Source organism: Stegastes partitus, unplaced genomic scaffold (assembly GCF_000690725.1).
Source record: "Stegastes partitus isolate 25-593 unplaced genomic scaffold, Stegastes_partitus-1.0.2 Scaffold314, whole genome shotgun sequence".
In the NCBI taxonomy this organism is placed as follows: Eukaryota; Metazoa; Chordata; class Actinopteri; family Pomacentridae; genus Stegastes; species Stegastes partitus.
The window spans coordinates 462,282-483,894 of record NW_007578045.1 but is presented as its reverse complement, the minus strand read 5'-3'; the positions used below and the strand labels follow the sequence as shown (position 1 = coordinate 483,894).

At 38.8% G+C, this 21,613-nt stretch overlaps 5 protein-coding genes across 5 annotated transcripts in view; 4 read left to right on the top strand and 1 right to left on the bottom strand.

Moving 5' to 3' along the window:
- The first annotated feature begins 3,583 nt into the window (after positions 1-3,583).
- mad2l1bp (MAD2L1 binding protein) lies at positions 3,584-9,715 on the top strand. Its single transcript, XM_008283489.1, has 3 exons — positions 3,584-3,944; positions 7,049-7,332; positions 8,564-9,715. The coding sequence occupies exons 1-3, from the start codon at positions 3,593-3,595 to the stop codon at positions 9,089-9,091; spliced, it is 1,164 nt and encodes a 387-aa protein (XP_008281711.1). The 5' UTR covers positions 3,584-3,592; the 3' UTR covers positions 9,092-9,715.
- On the bottom strand, positions 9,202-12,865 carry ephx5 (epoxide hydrolase 5). The gene is made up of 10 exons (XM_008283491.1): positions 12,751-12,865; positions 12,592-12,659; positions 12,294-12,507; positions 12,022-12,202; positions 11,705-11,914; positions 11,498-11,627; positions 10,570-10,781; positions 10,309-10,417; positions 10,079-10,204; positions 9,202-9,993 (listed from the first exon to the last, which is right to left on the bottom strand). Exons 2-10 carry the CDS (start codon positions 12,612-12,614, stop codon positions 9,792-9,794), a joined length of 1,407 nt encoding a protein of 468 aa, XP_008281713.1. The 5' UTR covers positions 12,615-12,659; positions 12,751-12,865; the 3' UTR covers positions 9,202-9,791.
- A 100-nt stretch (positions 12,866-12,965) lies between these two features.
- cst3 (cystatin C (amyloid angiopathy and cerebral hemorrhage)) lies at positions 12,966-15,110 on the top strand. Its single transcript, XM_008283488.1, has 3 exons — positions 12,966-13,240; positions 14,079-14,189; positions 14,687-15,110. Exons 1-3 carry the CDS (start codon positions 13,019-13,021, stop codon positions 14,759-14,761), a joined length of 408 nt encoding a protein of 135 aa, XP_008281710.1. The 5' UTR covers positions 12,966-13,018; the 3' UTR covers positions 14,762-15,110.
- A 1,478-nt stretch (positions 15,111-16,588) lies between these two features.
- On the top strand, positions 16,589-20,358 carry LOC103358488 (glycine N-acyltransferase-like protein 3). Its single transcript, XM_008283487.1, has 5 exons — positions 16,589-16,817; positions 16,896-17,003; positions 17,928-18,048; positions 18,452-18,584; positions 19,553-20,358. The coding sequence occupies exons 1-5, from the start codon at positions 16,743-16,745 to the stop codon at positions 19,950-19,952; spliced, it is 837 nt and encodes a 278-aa protein (XP_008281709.1). The 5' UTR covers positions 16,589-16,742; the 3' UTR covers positions 19,953-20,358.
- A 479-nt stretch (positions 20,359-20,837) lies between these two features.
- The window catches only part of LOC103358485 (glycine N-acyltransferase), a 3,589-nt gene continuing 2,813 nt past the window's right edge, over positions 20,838-21,613 (top strand). The window contains exons 1-3 of the mRNA XM_008283484.1: positions 20,838-21,023; positions 21,138-21,248; positions 21,331-21,439. Of these exons, the coding sequence (XP_008281706.1) occupies positions 20,946-21,023; positions 21,138-21,248; positions 21,331-21,439 (298 nt within the window). The 5' untranslated portion in view covers positions 20,838-20,945. The remainder of the gene's footprint in view (positions 21,024-21,137; positions 21,249-21,330; positions 21,440-21,613) is intronic.

Sequence of the window (21,613 nt, the reverse complement as noted above, 5' to 3'; positions counted from 1 at the left end):
GTTGGCAAGTGTTGCGAATTAGCACATGTGCTAAAACACTCAAACAATGCATCTGGTTTGTCCAATGTAATTGTGATGTCCACATTAAATAAACAATAAATAAATAAATAAAATAACATGCAGGATTGTGGCCCTCGAAGACCAGGATTGGACACTCCTGATTTACGCTTAACTTGACTAAACGATAGGCTGAAAGCTGAATGTTATGTGCGCAATTACGCACGTGGCACAGTCAGCCGTAACTTCATTACTACAAGATCTGACGTCAAAGTATGTTCTGTGTTCTTTGACACGACCCACAGGTCAGCTGTTTAACACAGATTCTAGGTTTAAATGGTCAAAATACATGTATTAAAGTTTCTTCTTGTGATTCCTGAGCTCCATCAGACCTGTCAGGAAGTTTTTATTAAGATAAACCTGTTCTTACGCACAGAGTTATACATTTGTGCTTTGTGTCAGGGGACTGGAGTTAATGAGGTGAATTTTTTATTTTATTTTAATTTTTTTTGCAGGTTAAAGTCTGATTGAAGACCATGTCCCTGCAGTTTTAGGTCGTCAAGTGATTCCTGAGTGGAAAGGAAAGCTGTGCAACCTTTTAAAACATATTTTTAAAGCAGCATTACAGGTTGTCCCATATGTGTAGGATTTGGTTAAATATTAAGAGAGGACACACTAAGCAAGGAATCTTGAGGTTAATTCCTGGAGATTGGTAAAGACAAACTCTTTATTTCCTGCATTCTGGTGAATTTGTATGCACAAATGTGTGCTTTTTCTGCAACATCTACATTTAGGCTACGTAAAGGAAAACTCAAATTTTAGGCACTGAGCCATAATACTAAATATAAATGACAATAATGCAGGAGCTTAGGCATTCTGGATCACTTTCAGATGTTTATTTTACCCGTATAATAAGTTTTGCTATTTAATGAACAGAGGGAAACATCATTCAGCTATTTTCTTTGGTCGTTCATATGCATTTAATACAAGCGACAATGGCTTGCTTTTAAAAAGACTTCACAATGTTTGTTTTAATGAAAATGCTTTCAGTTAGTTCCATAGTTACCTCGTGGACACACAACACTGAATGACTATTAGATATGTAAAAGTCAAAATTGTGAAATCTGAAAATGGGGTCTAACAGGGCTCAATGATTGATAATGTCTCCTCTGTATCTAGTTGTAAGGTACATCTCTATGCAGATGTTATGTTTGCTGAGTTACTAGTTGCACTCAACAAGCATAAGCTTCCTCAATGCAGATAAAACTAAATTTATGATTTTCACCAGAGCTAAAAAAATAAATAAATAAATAAATAAATAAAAGAATATATATGTAAATAATATATATATATATTGCACATGGGGCTGCAAGGTGGCGCAGTTGGTAGCACTGTTGCCTCGCAGCAAGAAGGTTGCCGGTTCGCGTCCCGGTGGGGACACCGGAATCTTTCTGCGTGGAGTTTGCATGTTCTCCCCGTGCAGCGTGGGTTCTCTCCGGGTTCTCCGGCTTCCTCCCAAAAGTCCAAAAACATGTTGAGGTTAATTGGTGATTCTAAATTGTCTGTAGGTGTGAATGGGAGTGTGCTTGGTTGTCTGTCTCTAAGTGTGGCCCTGCGATGGACTGGCGACCTGTTCAGGGTGTCTTCGGTGACTTCGCCCTAAGTCAGCTGGGATAGGCTCCAGCCCCTCCCGTGACCCTAATGAGGATTAAGCGGTGTATAGATAATGGATGGATGGATATTGCACATGGAGGAGTCATAAAGTTTAAAAAATAAAATAAAATCTTGGAATTTGGACGTATGAGGAGCTGCCTCTTAAATATCATGTTTCCAAACTACACCCAAAAAGTTACATGTTCTACAGGAACAAACCATGTTTACCATTGCTTTGTAGAAAAACACTTACTGAGGCAGTTTATCTGTCAATACTGGATTATGGTGACATGTTATACATGCCTGCACCAGTGGCAGCACTGCTTATCACACTGTGTTAAGATTTGTTCCTGGTGACAGTTGCGATAGTCAACATGTTGTGTTTAGGTTGGGTGGCACTCACTCTCTGTCAGGTGTGAAATACCCTGGGTTTTATTTATTCATTAGGCCTTGTCTTTTTTTTTCTTTATCCCCATGACATTATTTCATTACTGTCGATAAATGCGATCTCTAACCTTACATGTTCAAATGCTTGGACTGTATTACAGGTGCTTGCTGTTTTTACTAAGCTTGGAAAATCTACTTTTACTTAATGTGCACCCACAACCTGGAATAACTTTTAAAACTATCTAAACCTGTAGTCAGTTTTAACTTTTCAAATTTCATCTTATATTACTCCCAACAGTTTTAGTCGATTTATTGCATTGAAATCTGCAATGCTTAAATTAATGTTGTTTTTCTACTAACTTTGCTCTTTAATATTTTTATTATCTAAGTTTCCTATTTATGTGCCTACATCTTTTATTTTGTTACTCAACTATATTGTTAATAAGGCCTCTGTACTTCCATTTATTCTAAGTTTAAAGGTTAAATATATAAATGAATAATATTGTCTTGCTGTGTCAACACATATATAGACATAATTTATTCATCTGTCTGCTTTTGGGTCTTTTTCAGGGGCCAGTAACCTTTTAAAGTGTGCATGTGACACCTCCTGTCAATAGCAAATGAATTCCTTTTGATTGTTTTGTAAACCTCTTTACTTTCATAGCTTGTATTTGCTACAGTAAGATTTCTGCTCATTTGAAAAACTGTGCACATTCAAAACAATATCCCACACAAAAAAACAACACATCACCCTTGTTTTGTTGCACATTATTTGCACTACACTTCACACAGGACTTTTTACTTAGACATATTGTCCTTATTGTACATTTTTGCATTTTATATTTTCTTATGAAATGAAATGAATGAAAAATACTTTATTTATCCCAGAAGGGAAATTCAATTATTGTTTATTTTTGCTTGTTTCTCATATGGAGCTAAAACAGAGAAAGTATTAGTAAAAATGACATTGAAAAAAATGTCATTAAAAAAAAAGATTTGTCATGGACAAAACAATTGTCATTAAAAAAAAATTTGTCATTGAAAGCAGACATGAAGAAAATCTGAATATTGTTTCAATGACATTTTTTTTTCAATGACAACGAATACTCTTTATAATTTAGCTCCATATTATCAGTATTTATAGTGGTGGTAACTTTACTCTTTGCCAAATTTACCAAATTTACCCTTAGGGTTTAACCCAGTGTTTCTATTCTATTCTGTTCTATTCTATTCTATTCTATTCTATTCTGTTCTATTCTATTCTATTCTATTCTATTCTATTCTATTCTACACCGGTGTTTTAGATTGACAAGCGCTGGAATGTACGCCTATGAAACAAAACGACACAATCAAAGTGCTTGGTTCAAACATTTAATTCTAAATAATAGCCAGTCAGAATAAATGTATTTATTATACGCACATAACACAAGAGTAGACAGTAGTTTCACTTCGATTGTTGTTTTTCTAATCTTTTTCCAAGTAACGTGAACGCGGCATTTTTGTCCTCGTTCCCATGATGCAGTGCGGTAAAGACCCGGCGCGGACATTCAAAAATATGGAGGAAGACTCGGATATAATTAAATCAACTTCTGGCCCGGAGGTCTCGGTCAATGCGTCCACTGTTAGCAACGGTGAAACTAGGATAAAGAGACGTCTCTCGTTTTCGTCAGAAAGAGAAATCAGCGCCCAGGAGGAGCCGAACATGACACGGTCAACAGAAACGTTAGAAAATGTTTCCGACGACTCCGCTTCATGTCGACTCTCAGCGGAACGACTATCACCACAGACCGTTAACACGAGTTTACAGGCGAATAATGATGTTAAACTAGGAGATGGCTCCACTAAACAGCCTGGTGTTGACAGTAATGAAGACAAGGAAAACGCTGCTGTGCCTCCCACAACTCAAGGTGGGTAACACAATCGCTGTGGGTCCGCATGTTTGTCCATCAGGGATTCATTTCACTGCGTCAGTCTTCAACCTGAGATATAAACTCCGAAGACCGACTGATTTCAGTGTTCCAGAGAGGTCATTTGTAGCTTATATACTGCAAACCCAGTGTCTGGTGTTCAGTTATGTACTGGTCCCAAGTTACTTTACAAACACATATTTTTCCTTAAAGACAGTGAAGTCAACAAAGACTTACAGATTGTTCTAGATTTAAGTTTCCATCAGTGCGTAGGTTTAGATTTCAGGGAGGTTCTAGGAAATGTTTAGAACATTTAAAAACAGTCAAAGAAGCAGATGACTTGTATTATTATATTATATTTAAACAAAGCCTACATCAGTAAATTAAGCAGCTCAAATTAGGCCTACCTTGATCACTTGTGGATCATTTAGAACAATTTCTGCTTCACCAGCTCTGATTTGCCTATTTATTTAATAAAATATTGATATGTATTTTAAAAGATATTTGGGAAATTTTAGCTCAACTGTACTTTGAGCTCTGTTCGATTTGGATAAGGCCATCTATCAATATTTATGTTTTTGTGGTACAACTTGTCATGTCTCTATCAGTTATGAAAGTTCAACGAAAATATCTTTTAAAAAACATTTGTGACCAAGTGTTTCATTTAAAAACGTATTCTGTGTGTTTTGTTTTGGATTATTGTGACGTGTAACTACTTGTGGTTCAGAAAATAGAAGTAGTTGACTTCTGCATTATGCTTTTTTTTTGTTGTGTGCTCAAAGACGGCTTTAATTATTCTTTTTTCATATTTCAACTCACCCATGATCAGATTTTTTGATGTGCTTCTCCAATACTGCAGATTTCGAATCATTGGATGACACGATGAGAAATAACAGTGAAAATGGCTTTTGTCTTTAGTAGTTACTGAAATATTGTGATTCAGACATAGCCTCAAATTTTAGTGTCAAAAAAATGTGCTGACAGCAGTTTAAAAGGGAATGTAGAAATATATGTGTATCAGTGAAAGTACTTGATGTATCAATCTCAAAGATACATACAGTTAAAACCAGAAGTTTACATACACTGTCTAAAAACACACATAACCTTTTTTTTTCTCACTATCTAACATTAAATCAGACTAAACTTTTCCTGTTTTAGGTCAGTTAGGATTCCCTAAATGATTTTTATTTGCTAAATGCCAGAATAATGAGAGAGAGAGAGAATTTTGTATTACTTTCTTCGAGGTCACAAGTTTCCATACATGTCCTTAGTATTTGGGAGCATTGCCTTTAAATTGTATGACTTGGGTCAAATGTTTTGGGTTTCCTTCCACAAGCTTCTCACAATAGTTTCCAGGAATTCTGGCCCATTCCTCCTGACAGAACTGGTGTAACTGAGTCAGGTTTGTTGGCCACCTTGCTTGCACACACCTGTTCAGCTCTGCCCACAAATTTTCTACAGGATTGAGATCAGGGCTTTGTGATGGTCACTCCAAATCATTGACTTTGTTGTCCTTAAGTCACTTTGTATCTAATTTTGCGGTATGCTGAGGGTCATTGTCCATTTGGAGGACTCATTTAAAGCTTTAACTTCCTGGCTGATGCCTTCAGATGTTGCTTCAATATTTCCACATGATGTTCTTTCCTCATGATACCATCTATTTTGTGAAGTGCACCAGTCCCTCCTGCAGCAAAACACCCCCACCACATGATGCTGCCACCCCCGTACTTCACAGTTAGGATGGTGTTCTCAGGCTTGCAAGCTTCCCCCTTTTTCCTCCAAATGTAACGATGGCCATTATGGCCGAACAGCTCAGTTTTAGTTTCATCAGACCACAGGACATGTCTCCAGATATTAAGGTCTTTGTCCCTGCGTTCTTTTGCAAACTGTAATCTGGCTTTTTTATGTTGCTTTTAGGGTAATGTCTTCTTCCTCTCTGAGTATTCTTTCAGCCCATGTCGGTACAGGACTCGTTTCACTGTGGATAATGACGCTCTCTATCCAGCTTCAGCAGCATCTTCACAAGGTCTTTTGCTTTTGTTCTGAGGTTGATAGGCACTATTTTCACCAAAACACTTCATCTCTGGGACACAGAACCCGTCTCCTTCCTGAGCGGTATGATGGATGGACATTCCCATAGTGTTTATATTTGCATATAATTGTTTGAACAGATGAACGTGGAACCTTCAGGCATCTGGAAATTGTGCCCAAGGATGAACCAGACTTGTGGAGGTCCACAATTCTCTTCCTGATATCTTGGCTGACTTTCCCACATTGTCACAAAAGGAAGCAGTGTGTTTGAGGTGTGCCTTAAAATACATCCATAGGTGTGCCTCCAATTAACTCAAATGTTGTCAATTAACCTAACAAAAGCTTCCAAAGTCATGACATTATCATCTGGGCTTTCCAAAATAGTTTGACGGCATAGTGATCTTATTGTATGTAAACTTCTAACTTTGAAGAAAGTAATAAAAAAATCTCTCTCTCATTATTCTGGCATTTAGCAAATAGAAATAATTTTGGTAATCCTAACTGACCTACAACAGGAAAAATTCAGTCTGATTTAATGTCAAACTGTGAGGGAAAAAAGGTTATGTGTCTTTTTATACATTGTATGTAAACTTCTGGTTTCAACTGTATATAAATCACAGATTCCATGTAAAATATCAGTAGTTAATAATAATTGGGGGGGGGGGGATTCAGGCAAACTTGAGTTGGTCAAGCAGAAGGCCTCCAACGATCTGAGATGGAATGACCCATGTATTAAAACGCAGCTTACACGTGATGATCTGAGTCATTTTTCCACCACACCCAGTCAGCTGGAAAATGTGATAATGGCTTAACCAAAATACAAATTCAGCAAGATTTCATTGACATTTAGCCAGCGTGAATTGAGCAAGACTGGGTTCCTGCTGTATGAGCCGTCGCTGTAGGCAAGCTGTTGAAGTGCCACTTTTTAAAAAATGTCACTACTTTGTTTGCAGGGTTTTGTGGCGATCCCCTCTCATGATAATAGTTCAAGTATTCTGCCTTCTGTGTTAGCAGGTTGTTTTAATTATTCACTGTTGATGTGACCCTAAAGACATTATGATGCTTCTTTTCAGACAATACACAAGAAGAGGACATTCCTGGTCAGGGAAATGTTCACGGTTCCATTGTGACTGAAAGCAATCAACATACAAACACAGAAGAGAGAGATGCTGAGGTGATGAGGAGAGCACAGGAGGACGGCCGTGTGAACGTGGTGTTTCCTGGCACTGTAACTCAGGAAGGCTGCTGCCGTTTCGTCAGTGAGATCCTCAAGTGCATTCTCTATCAGAGACAGCAGCTACCCATGACGTATGACCAGCTGGTATACTCTCAGAAGAAACAACAAGCTTCAGTGCAGGTGAATAGGAAACGATACTCAATTTCAGCTTTCAGAAAATAGTTTCCGTCCATGCTAACTTGATTGAAAATGCATTTCCCATGACTATTCGCATACACTGGGAATGCAGGTGTTGGTGTAAACAGCAAGGGCAGGGTTGGTTGCTTAGTGGTAGAAAGTACTACAGAGGAAGAATAGCAGTAGCTAAAAATAAGACTGGAGGTTTTCTTAATTGTATGACAGATAATCACATGAACAGCAAGAGTGTCTGTATTTCGTTATCCATATTGAATTAGCCACTGCTAGTCAAGATCAATTCCTTTGTTTTAGATTTGCCACAATTTGTTGGCATTAACAATAAAATCAATATTTTATATTTTTTATATTTTGAATTATAAATCCTCACTGTTGCCTCGCAGCACGAAGGTTGCCGGTTCGCGTCCCGGTGGGGGCACCGGAATCTTTCTGCGTGGAGTTTGCATGTTCTCCCCGTGCAGCGTGGGTTCTCTCCGGGTTCTCCGGCTTCCTCCCAAAAGTCCAAAAACATGTTGAGGTTAATTGGTGATTCTAAATTGTCCGTAGGTGTGAATGTGAGTGTGCTTGGTTGTCTGTCTCTAAGTGTAGCCCTGCGATGGACTGGTGACCTGTCCAGGGTGTCCCCTGCCTTCACCCTAAGTCAGCTGGGATAGGCTCCAGCCCCCCCGTGACCCTAGTGAGGATTAAGCGGTGTATAGATAATAGATGGATGGATTATAAATCCTCTCTTTTTATTTCTTTTAACATTTTGAGGTTGCCATTTTCACTCTACATTACGGTACATTTCTAACTATGCAGTATTTTACAATTACATGTAGTTTGCCAAAGTAAAACAAACATACATGAAATGCTAGTTTTTCCTTTTTTGGATCAAAATAAGTAATTTTGAGTTATCAAATAATAGGTAAAGTAGATCGTAAATTAATGGATAGATTAATAGTCAATAGTGGCAGCCTTACTTTGCGTTCTTTCAGAAAATGGTCGCGTAACAGGAGCATGAATAATCAGAGAGTAACATACAGTGACAACTCAGGGTGTCCAGAAAAGTCTGAAACATGGTCCACGTGTTTCTAAAAGTCTCCATTTTTAGGGGTCCTAAATCACTCCAGTAGTGTCAACACTAGGCGTCATAGTAGCAAAAGTTATGCATCTTAAAATGAAAACATATTAGTGTGGACATAGCCTAAAGGTGTTTGGTGAATGTTTTGTTTTTCAGGATAAAGATGTGGTGAGTCGGAGACCAGTGCAGTCTGCAGACATGGACTGGCGCAAATGTCAGCAAACCCTTCAAGGGCTGGAAGAGGTGCTGCAGCATTTGGAGGTGCTGTTTTCTCTAAGCAAGGTGCCGCGTGTGCTACTATCAATGGGCGGCTCCCTCATCCTCCCCAAAGAGCTGTACGAGATCAACATGGAGGCTCTGGTACTGGCTGGTGGAGATCATTGCCTGCGAGTGTCGTCATGCTTAAGGCAGCTCTTCCGCACTCTTTTTGTGGCTGACCTTTTGTCTGACACCAGACCTGTGCGGTTAATGCCCACCACTGTTTTGGTGATGGCTCACAGGGATTGCGGTGTAGGGTGGTTCCGCCCAAAACTACAATTTAAAATCCCGACTCGTGTAAAGAACAAAATCATTGCGCTGTCTACTGATCCCAGCATGGGCAAGGAACCAAGGGCAGAAGGGTCAGACTGGCAGGATTACGTGTGGTTTCAGGCACCTATGAATATCAAGGGCTTCAGTAACTGATCTGAAGAGTTGGCAGGTGCATTGTCTGAGATTGGAGCTCCTTTTCTGGGGCCTTTGTGAGACAATAAATTTTACTGGTGGTTTAAATGAATTCTGAACGAAACTTTGACTTGAGCTGTACATATTTTATTGAATTATGGGTTGACTTTTTTGTTCCAGTGTTTGTCAAATCAAACAGTATTGAGTTTACTGACAAAAACAGCATGGTGTGTTTTCTTTTTTTTTTTTTTTTTTTAATATAGTTTTCTGAAATACAGAGAGAATGTGTTCTCAAGAGGCTTCATTGGCAGGAGATGACATCCGCATGAGAACATTGTGTATTACTGTTTTGTATTTAAATGGAATGTTTATCATGAATTTTCAAGAACATTTAACCACAGAGCAACACACACAATATTAGTGCAATATATTTTTACAAAGCACAGTTTAAATGTTTTAGAAGATGTATTGCTTTCTATAATCCATTCTGTGGACACAATTGACTGCCTCTATCATGTGTGTACATGTTTACATTTACATTTATTATATTCTGCAAGAGATTTCAACAATGTGGCAAATCAGGAGGTAAGATGCACTACAGTGCAGACTGGAAAAAAATCAGAATAAAGAGAATCTGTATGTGTCCTATTTGGAATCATCCATGATAATTAAAAAAAAATATACACTATAATTGCAGTGGTCTGAGAGCACATTCAGAGGTTTAGAACTTCTCCACTTTTTTGACAAAATGGATAATTTCGTTGGCGAGAAGCTGGGGCTCTTCAAAGGCAGGAAAGTGGCCACCTTGAGGCATCAAAGTGTAGCGGCAGATGTTCCGATACCTAATTTCTGCCCATGCTTTAGGACAATGCATCAGCTCATCAGGGAAGGCAGCCACGCCAGTGGGCACAGATATCCCTTCCCTAAAACAAAGAATATGATAGTATAAGAAAGTTTTCAGATTTGCAGAGTCAAGAGTATATACAGTGTGAGCGCTTGACCACATACTTCATATCCACTCTGTTGTCAATATTACGCTGGAGGTTCTCTTTGTAGAAGCGCATGGAGGGTATTATGGAGCCTGTGGTCCAGTAGATCATGACATTTGTCAAGAGGTCATCCAGGCTGAATTTTCTGTTTAAATGCCATCATATTTAGTTCATTACAGCCAGAAATAATCACATAAACCTTATGAATGTATCTCCATAAATTTTCTACGATAAAACTAATTTCTGTACCTCTCCAGCCCACCGTCCTCCAGATCTAAGTTCTTCATGGTAGTCCAGCCGGAGAATTTTTCCAGAATGTAGGCTGCCAGGCCTACAGGAGAGTCATTCACTCCACAGCCTGTAAACACAATTTAATTTTAAAAGCTGCGAGTACAAAATACTTGAAACAGTTGGTTTGACTTTCTTAAATCTGTTGTTTTTGATCCATTAACACTGCCAATGAAATAATGAGAGTCAGTGAGCTTGTTTACTTGTTGTGTATGCTCTCACCTGCAGTGTCTGGTTTAGTGGCCTGAATGTGCAGGTAGCCTGTTTCCCTCAGCATATTCCAGACATTCTTCTGAAAAAAAGGGAACAACCGACGAACATCTTCCCGACTGAAGCCCACCAGGAAGGGCAGATAAGGGCCGATTATGAGGGACAACATCACTTTGAAACCCCTTGTTGACATGCACATGGTTAGGTGGAGACCCTTCACGCAGCTGGAAGAGATAAGTAGTAAAGTAATAATAATAATAATAAACTTTATTTATATAGCACTTTTCAAAACAGGGTTACAAAGTGCTGTACAGATTCAAAGAGAAGTGTAAGGAAAACAACATTAAACAGCATTAAAAGAAGCAAAGAGCAAAAAAATACATAAATAAAAAATGGTGAAGGTGAAACACATAAAGCATGAAAGACAATAAAACAATATAAAAATATATAAGAAAAATAAAACCCACTAAAAGAAGACAATTAAAAGACAATAAAGAAAGGAATAAAACAGAAGATAAAATGTACTGCCCTTAATACTGCCATCAAACGGAGTAAAAGTACATAAAACAACTCCTGTAAAAGCACATCTGTATAAATGTGTTTTAAAAAGAGTTTTAAAGGAGGATAAAGTGCTTGCAGATCTGATCTCCTCAGGGAGATGTCAATGGATGACTGGCAGGTCCTATGACATTGTAATGCATGTTAAAGTTGGATTCATAATTGTCACATGGTTTCTTAGCATGATACTCCTTTACCAGCTTCACTCTTCAGGAATTTGTTTTGTCATTGGTTTTTGGGAAACTGCACACAGTGCTTGCACTGTTCTGCAGATTCAGTAAGAATGCCACAATGTTCGCTTTAACAAACAAGCGGCTGGTGAAAATTCCATTGCAGTGATAACTTGTGGCTTATTTTCTGTGAGTGCTTGTTTTGCACGTACCAAGGCTTCATCTGTGACATGTTGGTGGTGATGAGCGAGCCCCAGTCTCCTCCCTCCAGGTAGAACTGGGAGAACCCCAAACGCTCCATCAGTATCAGGAAGATTCGGGCAGCAGCGAGACTGTCAAAACCTGGAGATGTTCAAGAAGCAGATTTGTCAATCAATGCTGCTCAAGATAAATAAATCGATGTATTTAGCAGCATCTACCTTGTTTATGAGGGGCTTCTGAGAAACCGTAGCCAGGGATGGATGGGCATATGACCTCGAAAGCAATACCATCGTGGTTCTGTGTGAGAAGGGGCATAATCTTGTAGAACTCATAGAAGGAGCCAGGCCAGCCGTGAACCAGCATCAGAGGAAGGACCTTCTGATTCTCACGATGCGGTGGGCGCACGTGAATGAAGTGCACGTCCAGACCTGCATCATAGCAAAGACGTTGAAAAGAAAAACACACAGAGGGATTATGAGCAATATTTCCGGACAATCAAGAAGTCTCTGTTTGCTCACTGCGAGGTTGCACGTACCTTCTATTCTGGTTTTGAAGTGTGGATACTGGTTAAGCACTGCCACCTGCTTTTTCCAGTCAAACTCATGCCTCCAGTAGGAGACCACTTTCTTGAGATAAGTGGAATTGAAGCCATAATGGAAGCGGCTGTCTTCCAAAGGATCAGTGTAGCGGGTTCTGTCAATGCGCTCATGAAGGTCCTGTTGAATGAGAACACTGTTGATTGCATCACTTATAGGTGTATTAATGCTGTTACTTATTAACAGATATGAGAGGGTTGACTGACAGCACCTCAATCTCTTTGTCTGAGGTTTGCACTGTAAACGGGTAGATTTTCTCATCTTCTGACAGCGGCTTTGCTCCTGCTCCCCACCATCCCTCACCAAGAGGAACAGGTTTCACTCTTCTACTTCTGTGCACCATGTATGCCAGGATCCCCCCTGCTGCTACAGCAGATCCAATCAGAATCTGCTGCTGGACCACATCCAAGCCAAAGAAAGTTTCCCTGTAAAGTGTAGAGAAATCTATGATTGGATTTGCCATATGTGTGCATAAAATTAGAGTATCATGGTAGTAATAGCTCTCTTACTTCAGAGCTTGCAGTCTTTGCATGGTGCCGTTCCAAAGGTGAGCGCACAGGTGAGTTTAACTTCCGACCTGCATTAGGACAGAAGTCAAAAATGTTGAATTTGTCACCACAGCGACTCAAAAAGTTGTGAGCGCCAAAATCCAACCGCCACCAACATACCTTGTTTGCGTCTTTGCAAGTGTCCCTTAAGACAATGGTTCACGATATACAAAAAAAAAAAAGAACACGATTCGCCGTTTCGCACATAAGCAGTCGATCTCAATCATAGACTATGATCTCAACAAGCAGCTGAAGCGAAAAAAAAGGTTTGCTTTTCCGGCCTTGTCGCTGATTGGCTGCGTCGGGAGCCACTCAGAGCGCAGCCCTGACGTCACTGTTTATATAACGGGGAGGCGACGACGATTGAGATTTGTTTTTGTCTTCGTGGATGCGAGTTTACAGGAACGTGATGCTGAAGCTTGTTGTTTTCACGGTTCTTGCGGGCGTTTTCGCCGTCGGGCTGGGGGGTTTAGTGGGGGGCCCCAGCGATGTGGACGTCAACGACGCAGGGGTGCAAAATGCGCTCAACTTCGCCGTCGTCCAACACAACAGGGGCACCAACGATCTGTACCTCAGCCAAGTGGCACAAGTGGTGAAGGCTGAGAGGCAGGTTAGTAACGTTTACACTTGTGAAAGACTGTGTTGTAGATGATTTAAAAGTCAGAATACCAAATCCAGGCAGAAATGTGGCCTTTTGCGTGCCTTTACAAGCTGGGCCTGTTATGCCTCACTGCATAAAGCTTTCATTTCCTCTAGTAATATGCCTAAAATCCATACCACATGGATGTAAGAGGCCTGCACAGCTACTTATCTGTGTACTTTGTGTATTGATCCTAACTGCTGTAGGCAGTGACAAATCATTGCAGGCCCTTAAAAAGCAAACAGCATAATCCAATCCCATCCTGTTTAATCCTGAGCCATCAATCTGTTGCGAAACTTGCAGATGTCTGTCTATCCCCTACAAATAAATAAGCTTTACTTAACATGTGAAGAGTTCATTTTGCAAAAACAGATAACTCCATCTTCACAAACCTTCAAAAAAAAACACTTTTCCATCAGTTATCTCTATTTTGTCATGTCATTTCTAGTGAGTCAAATCCACTCAACTTCAGTTTGATTGATATTATCTCAAGCAAACATTTAAAAAAAATAAGTTTTCTGAAAAATTACAAACATGGAGTTATCTGTTTTTGCAAATGAACTCTTCATATATAAAGGACCAAAAGAAAAAAAAAAGGAACCTGAAAAGAAGCACTTGTTTGCTTAGTTGCTGAGTCATTTACTGGACTTTTGTGCTGTTCTTGAAACTAAATAAACAGCCAACTTGCACAAACACAAGGATAAGCTCATTGAGCAGTGTATCCTTTCCAAGAAATGTGATGCAGCGTTACAGTGGGGTTTTATTCCTGTCCGTATTTGTATTGTATTTTCATGTCTTTTCCTTACAGGTGGTTGCTGGTATGAAGTACTTCATAACCGTGAGACTGGCAAAGAGCACGTGCAAAAAGAACAGCACCAATGAAGTGTGCTCCATCCACACAGACCCAGAGAAGGCCCGGGTAATGACTTTAATAAGACCTCAGCTTCAGGAGAATAAAGACAAATCCCCACTTAATACAACAGTAGACTTGTATTTGAACAAAGACTCCCACAATGTGAAACTTTTTTCTGCTTCCCCTTTTTGAAACAGTGGTTTGTTTGTTGTTGTCACCATGAGGAGAAGTTGCAACTATACATGTCAGAGCCTATCTTCGCCATGATATCTGTGTAATAATGATGTAATTAGTACTACATGATGATTAAGCATATAAAAGACGTTAAACCGGAGTCATTTTAGATGATTAAGTTGAACAAATGACCTCACACTGGTCCGTAAATGATAATATATTTATTCCTTGAATGACTTGAAAGTTTCAGATGACTATGATACTTGAATATGATCAATGTTTTAATAGGTGACATTAAATTCATCATACCCTCTTAAAACCCCAAAGTATGTCATGTTTATGTTTATAAGTAATGATATAATCAGTCTATTCTTAACTTTTTCTTTCAGCCCTACCAGTGCAAGTTTACAGTGTGGAGCCGCCCATGGATAAGTGACATCCAGCTGGTGGAAGAGAGATGCTAGAGAAAGAAACTACGTGGGAAATCGCTTGGATTTGGCTTTGCTTTTCAGAATAACTTTAACTCAGATTGAAATGTATCTTCCTGTAGGTGAACCACAGACGTTTTGACATTTTTATGATTTTACAGCCTATGCTACGTCACTGTACGCTAAATTGAGTAAACATGTTTGAAACTGAAAATATGCTGCGTAGGAATGCAACGTAGAGCTCTACTGACCTTTAGATCAGCAACTTTATAACGCCTAAGCACTAAACCAAGCAAATAACAAGCTACTTTATATTGACTTGTTGATTAACCTATTAAAAACCACGGTTTTAAAATAAAAGTCAAACTGAAGCTGTGAGCTTTAATGAATGTGTCCATGTGCTGAATACACATGAATCTTACCCAGTTGCTGTCCCGGCCTTTTTGTGGAGCGTACATTCTTAGCATCCCTGCCTTTTCTCTGAAATTGGCTACCAAGGATATGAATTTTGTGGAAGAAGTTATAATTCAAGCTGGAAAACAGAATACTAAAAGATATGATTTCCCCCTCCAGTGTTCAGTGAAGTCAATATTTTGTGTCACTTTAACCCTATTCAGGACTTTTGGGGTCTTTTGGACCCCAGGCCATTTGGTTTAGGTGACAGTGCTGGTTTTTCTATTTTTTAAGATTTTTTAATTTTTTTTTAAATAGAAAAAGAGGGACATTTGTCATGCATTTGGAACCAAAAACTATGTCAACTTATTATAAAATGTATTTAACATAGCATAAAAGTCTATAATGAATACCAACAAATATTTTGCACATATTCTTTCTGGGGGTCCAATGGATCCCAAAAGATCTTGTACGTATGGCAACATGGAAGTCCTGAATAGGGTTAATGTAGATGTCCAACACATTTATTTACACAAACTACGGGTGTATTTGAGTATGTGAAGAAAGTGCCTTCAGTAGCAGAAGACCAAACCCCTCCATGGGATGTATCATTGTCCGATAGAGGAGATTGCTGACAACAAGAAATCCTACTAGTGGGTAGAAAAGGCTGGAGAGAATAGAGGTTGTGATCATGCCAGACCAAGAACAGGCACTAAGCACCAGGTCTGAAGAGGCAGAGGTCCACCATAGCAGACAGGAGGCTCCTGAGACAGTCCAGCACATAGAACAGGGTGTAAGCTGTGTGCTGAGAGAGTGTACGATGAGGTGACTGGTGTGCAGGAACATGTGTCCCCAGGAATCAAAAGGGCTAAGACCCTGTGGGACTTCAAGTGTCATACTGATGAGCAGCTGCTGGCTACGCGTCGACGGAGAATAAGAGGATAGAGAAGTACCAAGGGTTAAAGGAACAACTGGAACAAATGTGGAAGGTGAAGTCGACAGTGGCCCCAGTGGTAATAAGAGCATTAGGGGCTGTGACCTAAGGAAAGTAGCTTCGGCTGATTGCGGGTACACTCTCCGTGTCTTCCTCTTCTGAGGGTTCTGTCCTCTATCTTATGTATCACAGTGTCTGTTAGGCGCTAAAAAACAAACGCCACAATCAAATCCTGTCCTGTCTTATACTGCCCCACTGAGCTTTGACAGTTGTGAAATTTGTATGCTTGTGTCTATCTGCCCTACACATAAATGAGCTGTACTTTACACTTCTATAAGGGACAAAAAAGAAAAGAAACTTGTGTTCGCTGCAGAGTACACTCTAATTTTGTGCACATCCTGACACTAAAATTAGATTATTTTTAATTACATATATATGTGTGTATACAAATTCATTTTATCAAGGAAATGATACAAATCAATTTGGAATGGCTAAAGAAGGAGCTTTTATTTTGACACTCCAGACAGGAATGACGTGCGCGAATAAACATGGTTGTTCGTATATATGATACACAAAGTCCCTTACACTGATCTACTGTCAATGATTCATGAGGCTGACCCCTGATCAGTGTGACAGCTGTTTAAAACGACAGGATAAACCAGACTGATCAGGAAAGTCGACCTGTCAAACATGAAGGTTCTGGACAAAGACGAGCTGCAGGTCGTTGAAGAAGTTCTGTTCCGACATTTACCGAAGAGTTACAAGGTAGAAGACAGACAAACGGACACGTTGTTCTTTGTGTCAGCATATGTCTAATGTCAGCTCTGGATGTCTGTCCTTTAGGTCTACGGTTTCGTACATGCTTTCATCAGGAACAAACCGACGACGCTGCAGCTGGTCGTTGATTCGTGGCCAGATTTTAAAGTCATCATTTGCAGACCTGACCCTCTGGTGAGTTCACGTCCCACCGGACAACTGGACACTCAGCCGGAAGCTTTGTCAGGATGGAATTTTTATATCAATAGAAGATCTATTCAGATCTTTTATTTAGGCAAATGTACCAATACATTAGATATAATAGATTATTAATAGTGAAGCATCAGAGTTTAAGAAATATGTTGCTATTGTCACTGCAGATGGAGCTAGTTTGAACTACTTTATATCAAGTGCTGCAACAATTAGTCATCTGCTTTTAAATTAATTACCAACTATTTTGGCAACCTACTGCTCAGTTTAAAAATTGTGAAAGAAAAAGTAAAAAAATTCCAGCTTCTTAAATGTCAGTATTTTCTGGTTTCTTTAGTCCTCTGCAACAGTAATATGCTCGGGTTGTCAACAAAACAAGATGTTTCATTTTTAGAAACACTGATTAACAATTTTCTACTTTTATTTTTTAAAACATTTTTATGACATTTAATAATCAAAACAGCTAATCAAGATATTAAGGAAATATTAGACAAATTATTCAACAATGGAAATAATCAATAGCTGCAGTGCTGCTTTAAATACAATTTTATACACAGGGAAAACTCCAGACTGTGAGATGATTAAAGGAGCAGAAAAGAAAAAAACAAAACAGCTTGTGGATATTTTTCCTCTGATCTATGATTTCGTGTTGAGACATTGGATCAGGTTAACATTTATTTAAATTAAACCATGTTGGAAGTTTCTGAAAAGTAACTAAAGCAGCAAAATGTATATACTGGAACAGAAAATACAACATTTCCCTCTGAAGTGTAGTGGATGTATAAAGTTGCTTAAATTAGAAATACTCAAGTAAACTACAAACTACTTTGAAATTGTTCTGCATAGTTACTTTCTATGACTAAATTGCTGTATGCTACATGACTGTTATATTTAACATTTATTTCACAGAACAAGCGTGCCCTAGACTTCAGGAAAAAGGTAACATACTACAGCATGGATGAACAGGTTTTAAGGAAAATGCTGACAGAAGAGAATGCAGTTGACTGGAGCACTTGTTTCCTAATTGGAGGTAAGTTCAGAGCACTGCAAAAAAAAAAAAAAAAGCACGACTACTTCATTTGCCCCCTTTCCTCTCATTTATTTGGTAGCTGTTGTTATTAGTTTATGCATAAAAGTTTATCCATTTGTATACTCCACCCAGCTAGCTGATAAAATGATAGTATAAGGCATAATAGGATAGAATAGAATAGAATAATATACTGTAATGTAATGTAGTATAAACCTGGAATAGTCAGGGACATGTTTTCTGCCTTTAGTGCCATCACTTTTTCAGGTGCATTTTGCTAGTAATAGGAGTTGCATCCTTTTTAACAGTGTTGTTTTGCTCATTTCACTAAGGACCAAAATACTAACTCCACTATGGGAATGAAAAGAAAAATAACTCAACAAATGAAACATTTTTTGTCCCTCAGGCTTTGACTTTTCTCACGCATCCTTACTCAAGGAAGTGTCCTCTGACAGAAAAGTCAACAACAGAGTCTTTACTTTGGTGCATCTTATGTATTTGCCAGACATCAAGAATCTGCTCGCACCACCGGTTGACAGGTACAGTCAGATCATTAAAATATACTTTAAAGGTCACATATGGTGAATGTCCATTTTTATTGAGTTTTGTTGTTGTAAACTTGGTGGTGTAAAGTAAAATCTGTTAAGATATGAAGATGTTGCCATTCCAACTCGTTAGCCTCTCAGCTATACAAGCCAGTAAGAATTTTTCTCAGCTGCTACATTTTAACAGAGGAACTAATAGTCGTCTGTCTCAAACTACATATTCCTGCCCCATCACTGCATCTGCTTTTCAAGAGTTTTATTGTCATATGCACAGTAAAAACAGGTAGTTGTACTACACAATGAAATTCTTACTCTGTTCAATCTCCCGAAAAAGACGACACATTAAAATAAATAAGAAAAACAAATAAGAACAACAATAAACAATTAAAAGCAACAATAAAGTGTTCAGTTTTGAGCTGAGTCACTCAGAAAGAGTAGCTGCCTCTCAGTTCACCAGGTTTATTTCCTTTTTAGAGCTTCTGCTAACTTTAAAATGTCTCATCCATGAACAAAGAGCGCCAAATGTTCTGCTGTTGATTGCAAGAGTGAACATGCGAATCTTCATGCACTCCCAGCATCTGGGGAACTAAAGACCTAGTGGATTACTTTTATTTTTTAGGACAATGTCACCACGACAATAGGAAAATCCTTAGTGTTAGTGCATTGTGTGGGTAATGTTACCATTGGCTTTAGCAGTGAAACCTAAGAACAGAGCTAAAACCAGTGGTAAATTACCACTGGTAATACAATCATGGTAAAATTAACCATCTTTGCAGTATTTTTAAGCTGAAAATCTGAAAACATGCAAATTCTGAGGACATGTGAGACTTTTATTTATTTGCTGAAAAGGGGCACAATATGGGACCTTTAAAATAAATCTATACATATGTCATATCAACATCAGAAAAGTATAACAACATAGTTTTTTCACTTGTGTGAAAGATTATATTTTTTCGTTACAGTGAGCTTGAATCAAGGATTTCATCTCTTAACCTTTCCCATGTGGACTTGGTGAATAAAACATGGAAGTTCGGAGGGAACGAGCAGAGCTACAGAAACGTCAAAAACTTAATCGGCAACTTCCCATCATGCTGCATCACGGACGGCCAGGGTCAGCCGGTGTCCTGGATTCTGCTGTATGATTACTGTGCCATGGGCTTGTTGTACACTCTGCCAGAGCACAGAGGAAAAGGCTACGCCAAAGTGTTGGTCAGCGCCATGGCCAAGAAACTCCACGCTGAGGGCTACCCTGTGTACTGCTTCATAGAGGAGGACAACATGGTGTCTTACAAACTCTTTAAAAGCCTGGGCTTCATCGAGGATGCCTCTTACAGGGCAGGGTGGTTTGAGTTCAACTTTTAGTTTTGATTAAACGTATGGCTGATGTTTTTTCAGTTAAACTTTCTTCACATGAAAAAATATGATAGTCATGCCAAGTAATGCAAATCAAAGGTGATTATAAAGATATATACTATTTCATTCTGAAGATATTTTAAGTGCTGTAATAGTAATCACTCTTGTTATACAGTGTATTTTAAATGTGAAATTTATGTGTCCCAAAGCACGACATTAAATAAATAATACAGCAATAAAGGTCATTTTTTACAACATGCACATCCTACAGTATCTACAAGAGACATCAAAATGAAGTTGAGCTGGATTGATTTACTCTTTGCTTCCTGTTAGTGCTGAATAATTATGAAATTATCCGTGCCCCATACAAATAATAGTAACTCTGGTTTTCCAAAGTAAAGACATGTCATGCATATCACAGAGAGTATGTTCTCATTTATACAGTACCGTCAGATCTCTAATGGGTTTTTAATGTGAACTTTAACTACAGCACTTTTTAATGTCCTCTTTTCTATTTTCAAAAATGTTTGTCCCCCTTCAATGTCCGTAGAAAACTACGTACGAGAGTTTTAATGACTTTTATTTTGAAATCGGCCTAAAATATAGATATTCAAGCAGTGTTTCGCAAGAGGCGCTGTTTTAACAAAACGTTCAATAAGACTGATGTGACTTTTGCGAAAAAGTTTTGCGAGATCCCGACAAAAATTCGCAAGAATTCGCAAAAGATACCTCTATTTATTTTTTCCCCCTCTCCCTGTTTGTTTGTTTTTTCTTCCCCCCCCCTTCTTTCTCCATGTCCCTTCCGGGGTTCCGTAGAAAATTACTGTTCAACAAGAGTGTTAACTTCAGGTTTTCTTCAGGTTAAGAAAACAACAGAAAGACCGCCCTGTTTCCATTTGGTCGCTCACCCTCTGCAGACTTTCCCATTTTCTCAGTCTCTACGCTGAATTTTACTACAGTTTCCTTCGTATCCCTGTCTGGAAACATACTGTAACCAAAACAATGACCATGGAACTGACAGACGATCAGCTGAAAGTGGCTGAGACAGAACTGAAAAGATACTTACCTCGATCACAGCAGGTTTGTACACTCACATCTACTACATATTTTATTCTATAAGCTCTTCGTCTTGATTTTGTTGTTGTCGCTTTTGAATACTCACTGACTCATAAGTGACTTGGATTTGACTTTTAGATGTACGGGTTTGTGGTGCTCAGAAACAGGGTCGCATCACACCGTTTGCAGATTGTCGTGGACAAATGGCCAAAGTTCAGCGTCATGATCTGCAAACCACCGCGTGGACAGGTACGCGTGTGCGCTGAAAACACGCACAGTGACTTTGTGTATTTTTGCAGACAGCATCTTTCACTTCTCATTTTTCTTGTAGGAAAACAATCCCTTCAGAGTCATATTTTTCTTTGCGACCGATGAAGTTATTCTGGAGGAAACCATAAAGAAGACTTCTGTTATTGACTGGACCAGGCAGTTTGGTCTAGGTAATAATTATTACCTAGTTATTTGTTAACAACACGCACTTTATCCTTGAATAGCACTGTGGAAATCAGCTCGTTTTTAAAATATCTTTTATCAGAAAATTACTCTCACATAATGGCTCTATTATGGGGTATTGCAATGTATTTTAATTTACTCATTTCCAATATTAAAAAAAA

Bases quoted from the DNA above. Each gene is read 5' to 3' on its own strand.
- LOC103358488 (XM_008283487.1), top strand. From the start codon at position 16,743: ATGAAGGTTCTGGACAAAGACGAGCTGCAGGTCGTTGAAGAAGTTCTG. The intron at 16,818-16,895 runs GTAGAAGACAGA...TCTGTCCTTTAG, and splicing joins ATTTACCGAAGAGTTACAAG to GTCTACGGTTTCGTACATGC. The intron at 18,049-18,451 runs GTAAGTTCAGAG...TTTGTCCCTCAG, and splicing joins CACTTGTTTCCTAATTGGAG to GCTTTGACTTTTCTCACGCA.
- ephx5 (XM_008283491.1), bottom strand. From the start codon at position 12,614: ATGCAAAGACTGCAAGCTCTGAA. The intron at 12,508-12,591 runs GTAAGAGAGCTA...TACACTTTACAG, and splicing joins CAAAGACTGCAAGCTCTGAA to GGAAACTTTCTTTGGCTTGG. The intron at 11,915-12,021 runs GTACGTGCAACC...GCTATGATGCAG, and splicing joins CTTCAAAACCAGAATAGAAG to GTCTGGACGTGCACTTCATT.
- mad2l1bp (XM_008283489.1), top strand. From the start codon at position 3,593: ATGGAGGAAGACTCGGATATAATTAAATCAACTTCTGGCCCGGAGGTC. The intron at 3,945-7,048 runs GTGGGTAACACA...GCTTCTTTTCAG, and splicing joins TGTGCCTCCCACAACTCAAG to ACAATACACAAGAAGAGGAC. The intron at 7,333-8,563 runs GTGAATAGGAAA...TTTGTTTTTCAG, and splicing joins AACAACAAGCTTCAGTGCAG to GATAAAGATGTGGTGAGTCG.
- cst3 (XM_008283488.1), top strand. From the start codon at position 13,019: ATGCGAGTTTACAGGAACGTGATGCTGAAGCTTGTTGTTTTCACGGTT. The intron at 13,241-14,078 runs GTTAGTAACGTT...TTTTCCTTACAG, and splicing joins TGGTGAAGGCTGAGAGGCAG to GTGGTTGCTGGTATGAAGTA. The intron at 14,190-14,686 runs GTAATGACTTTA...TTTTTCTTTCAG, and splicing joins CAGACCCAGAGAAGGCCCGG to CCCTACCAGTGCAAGTTTAC.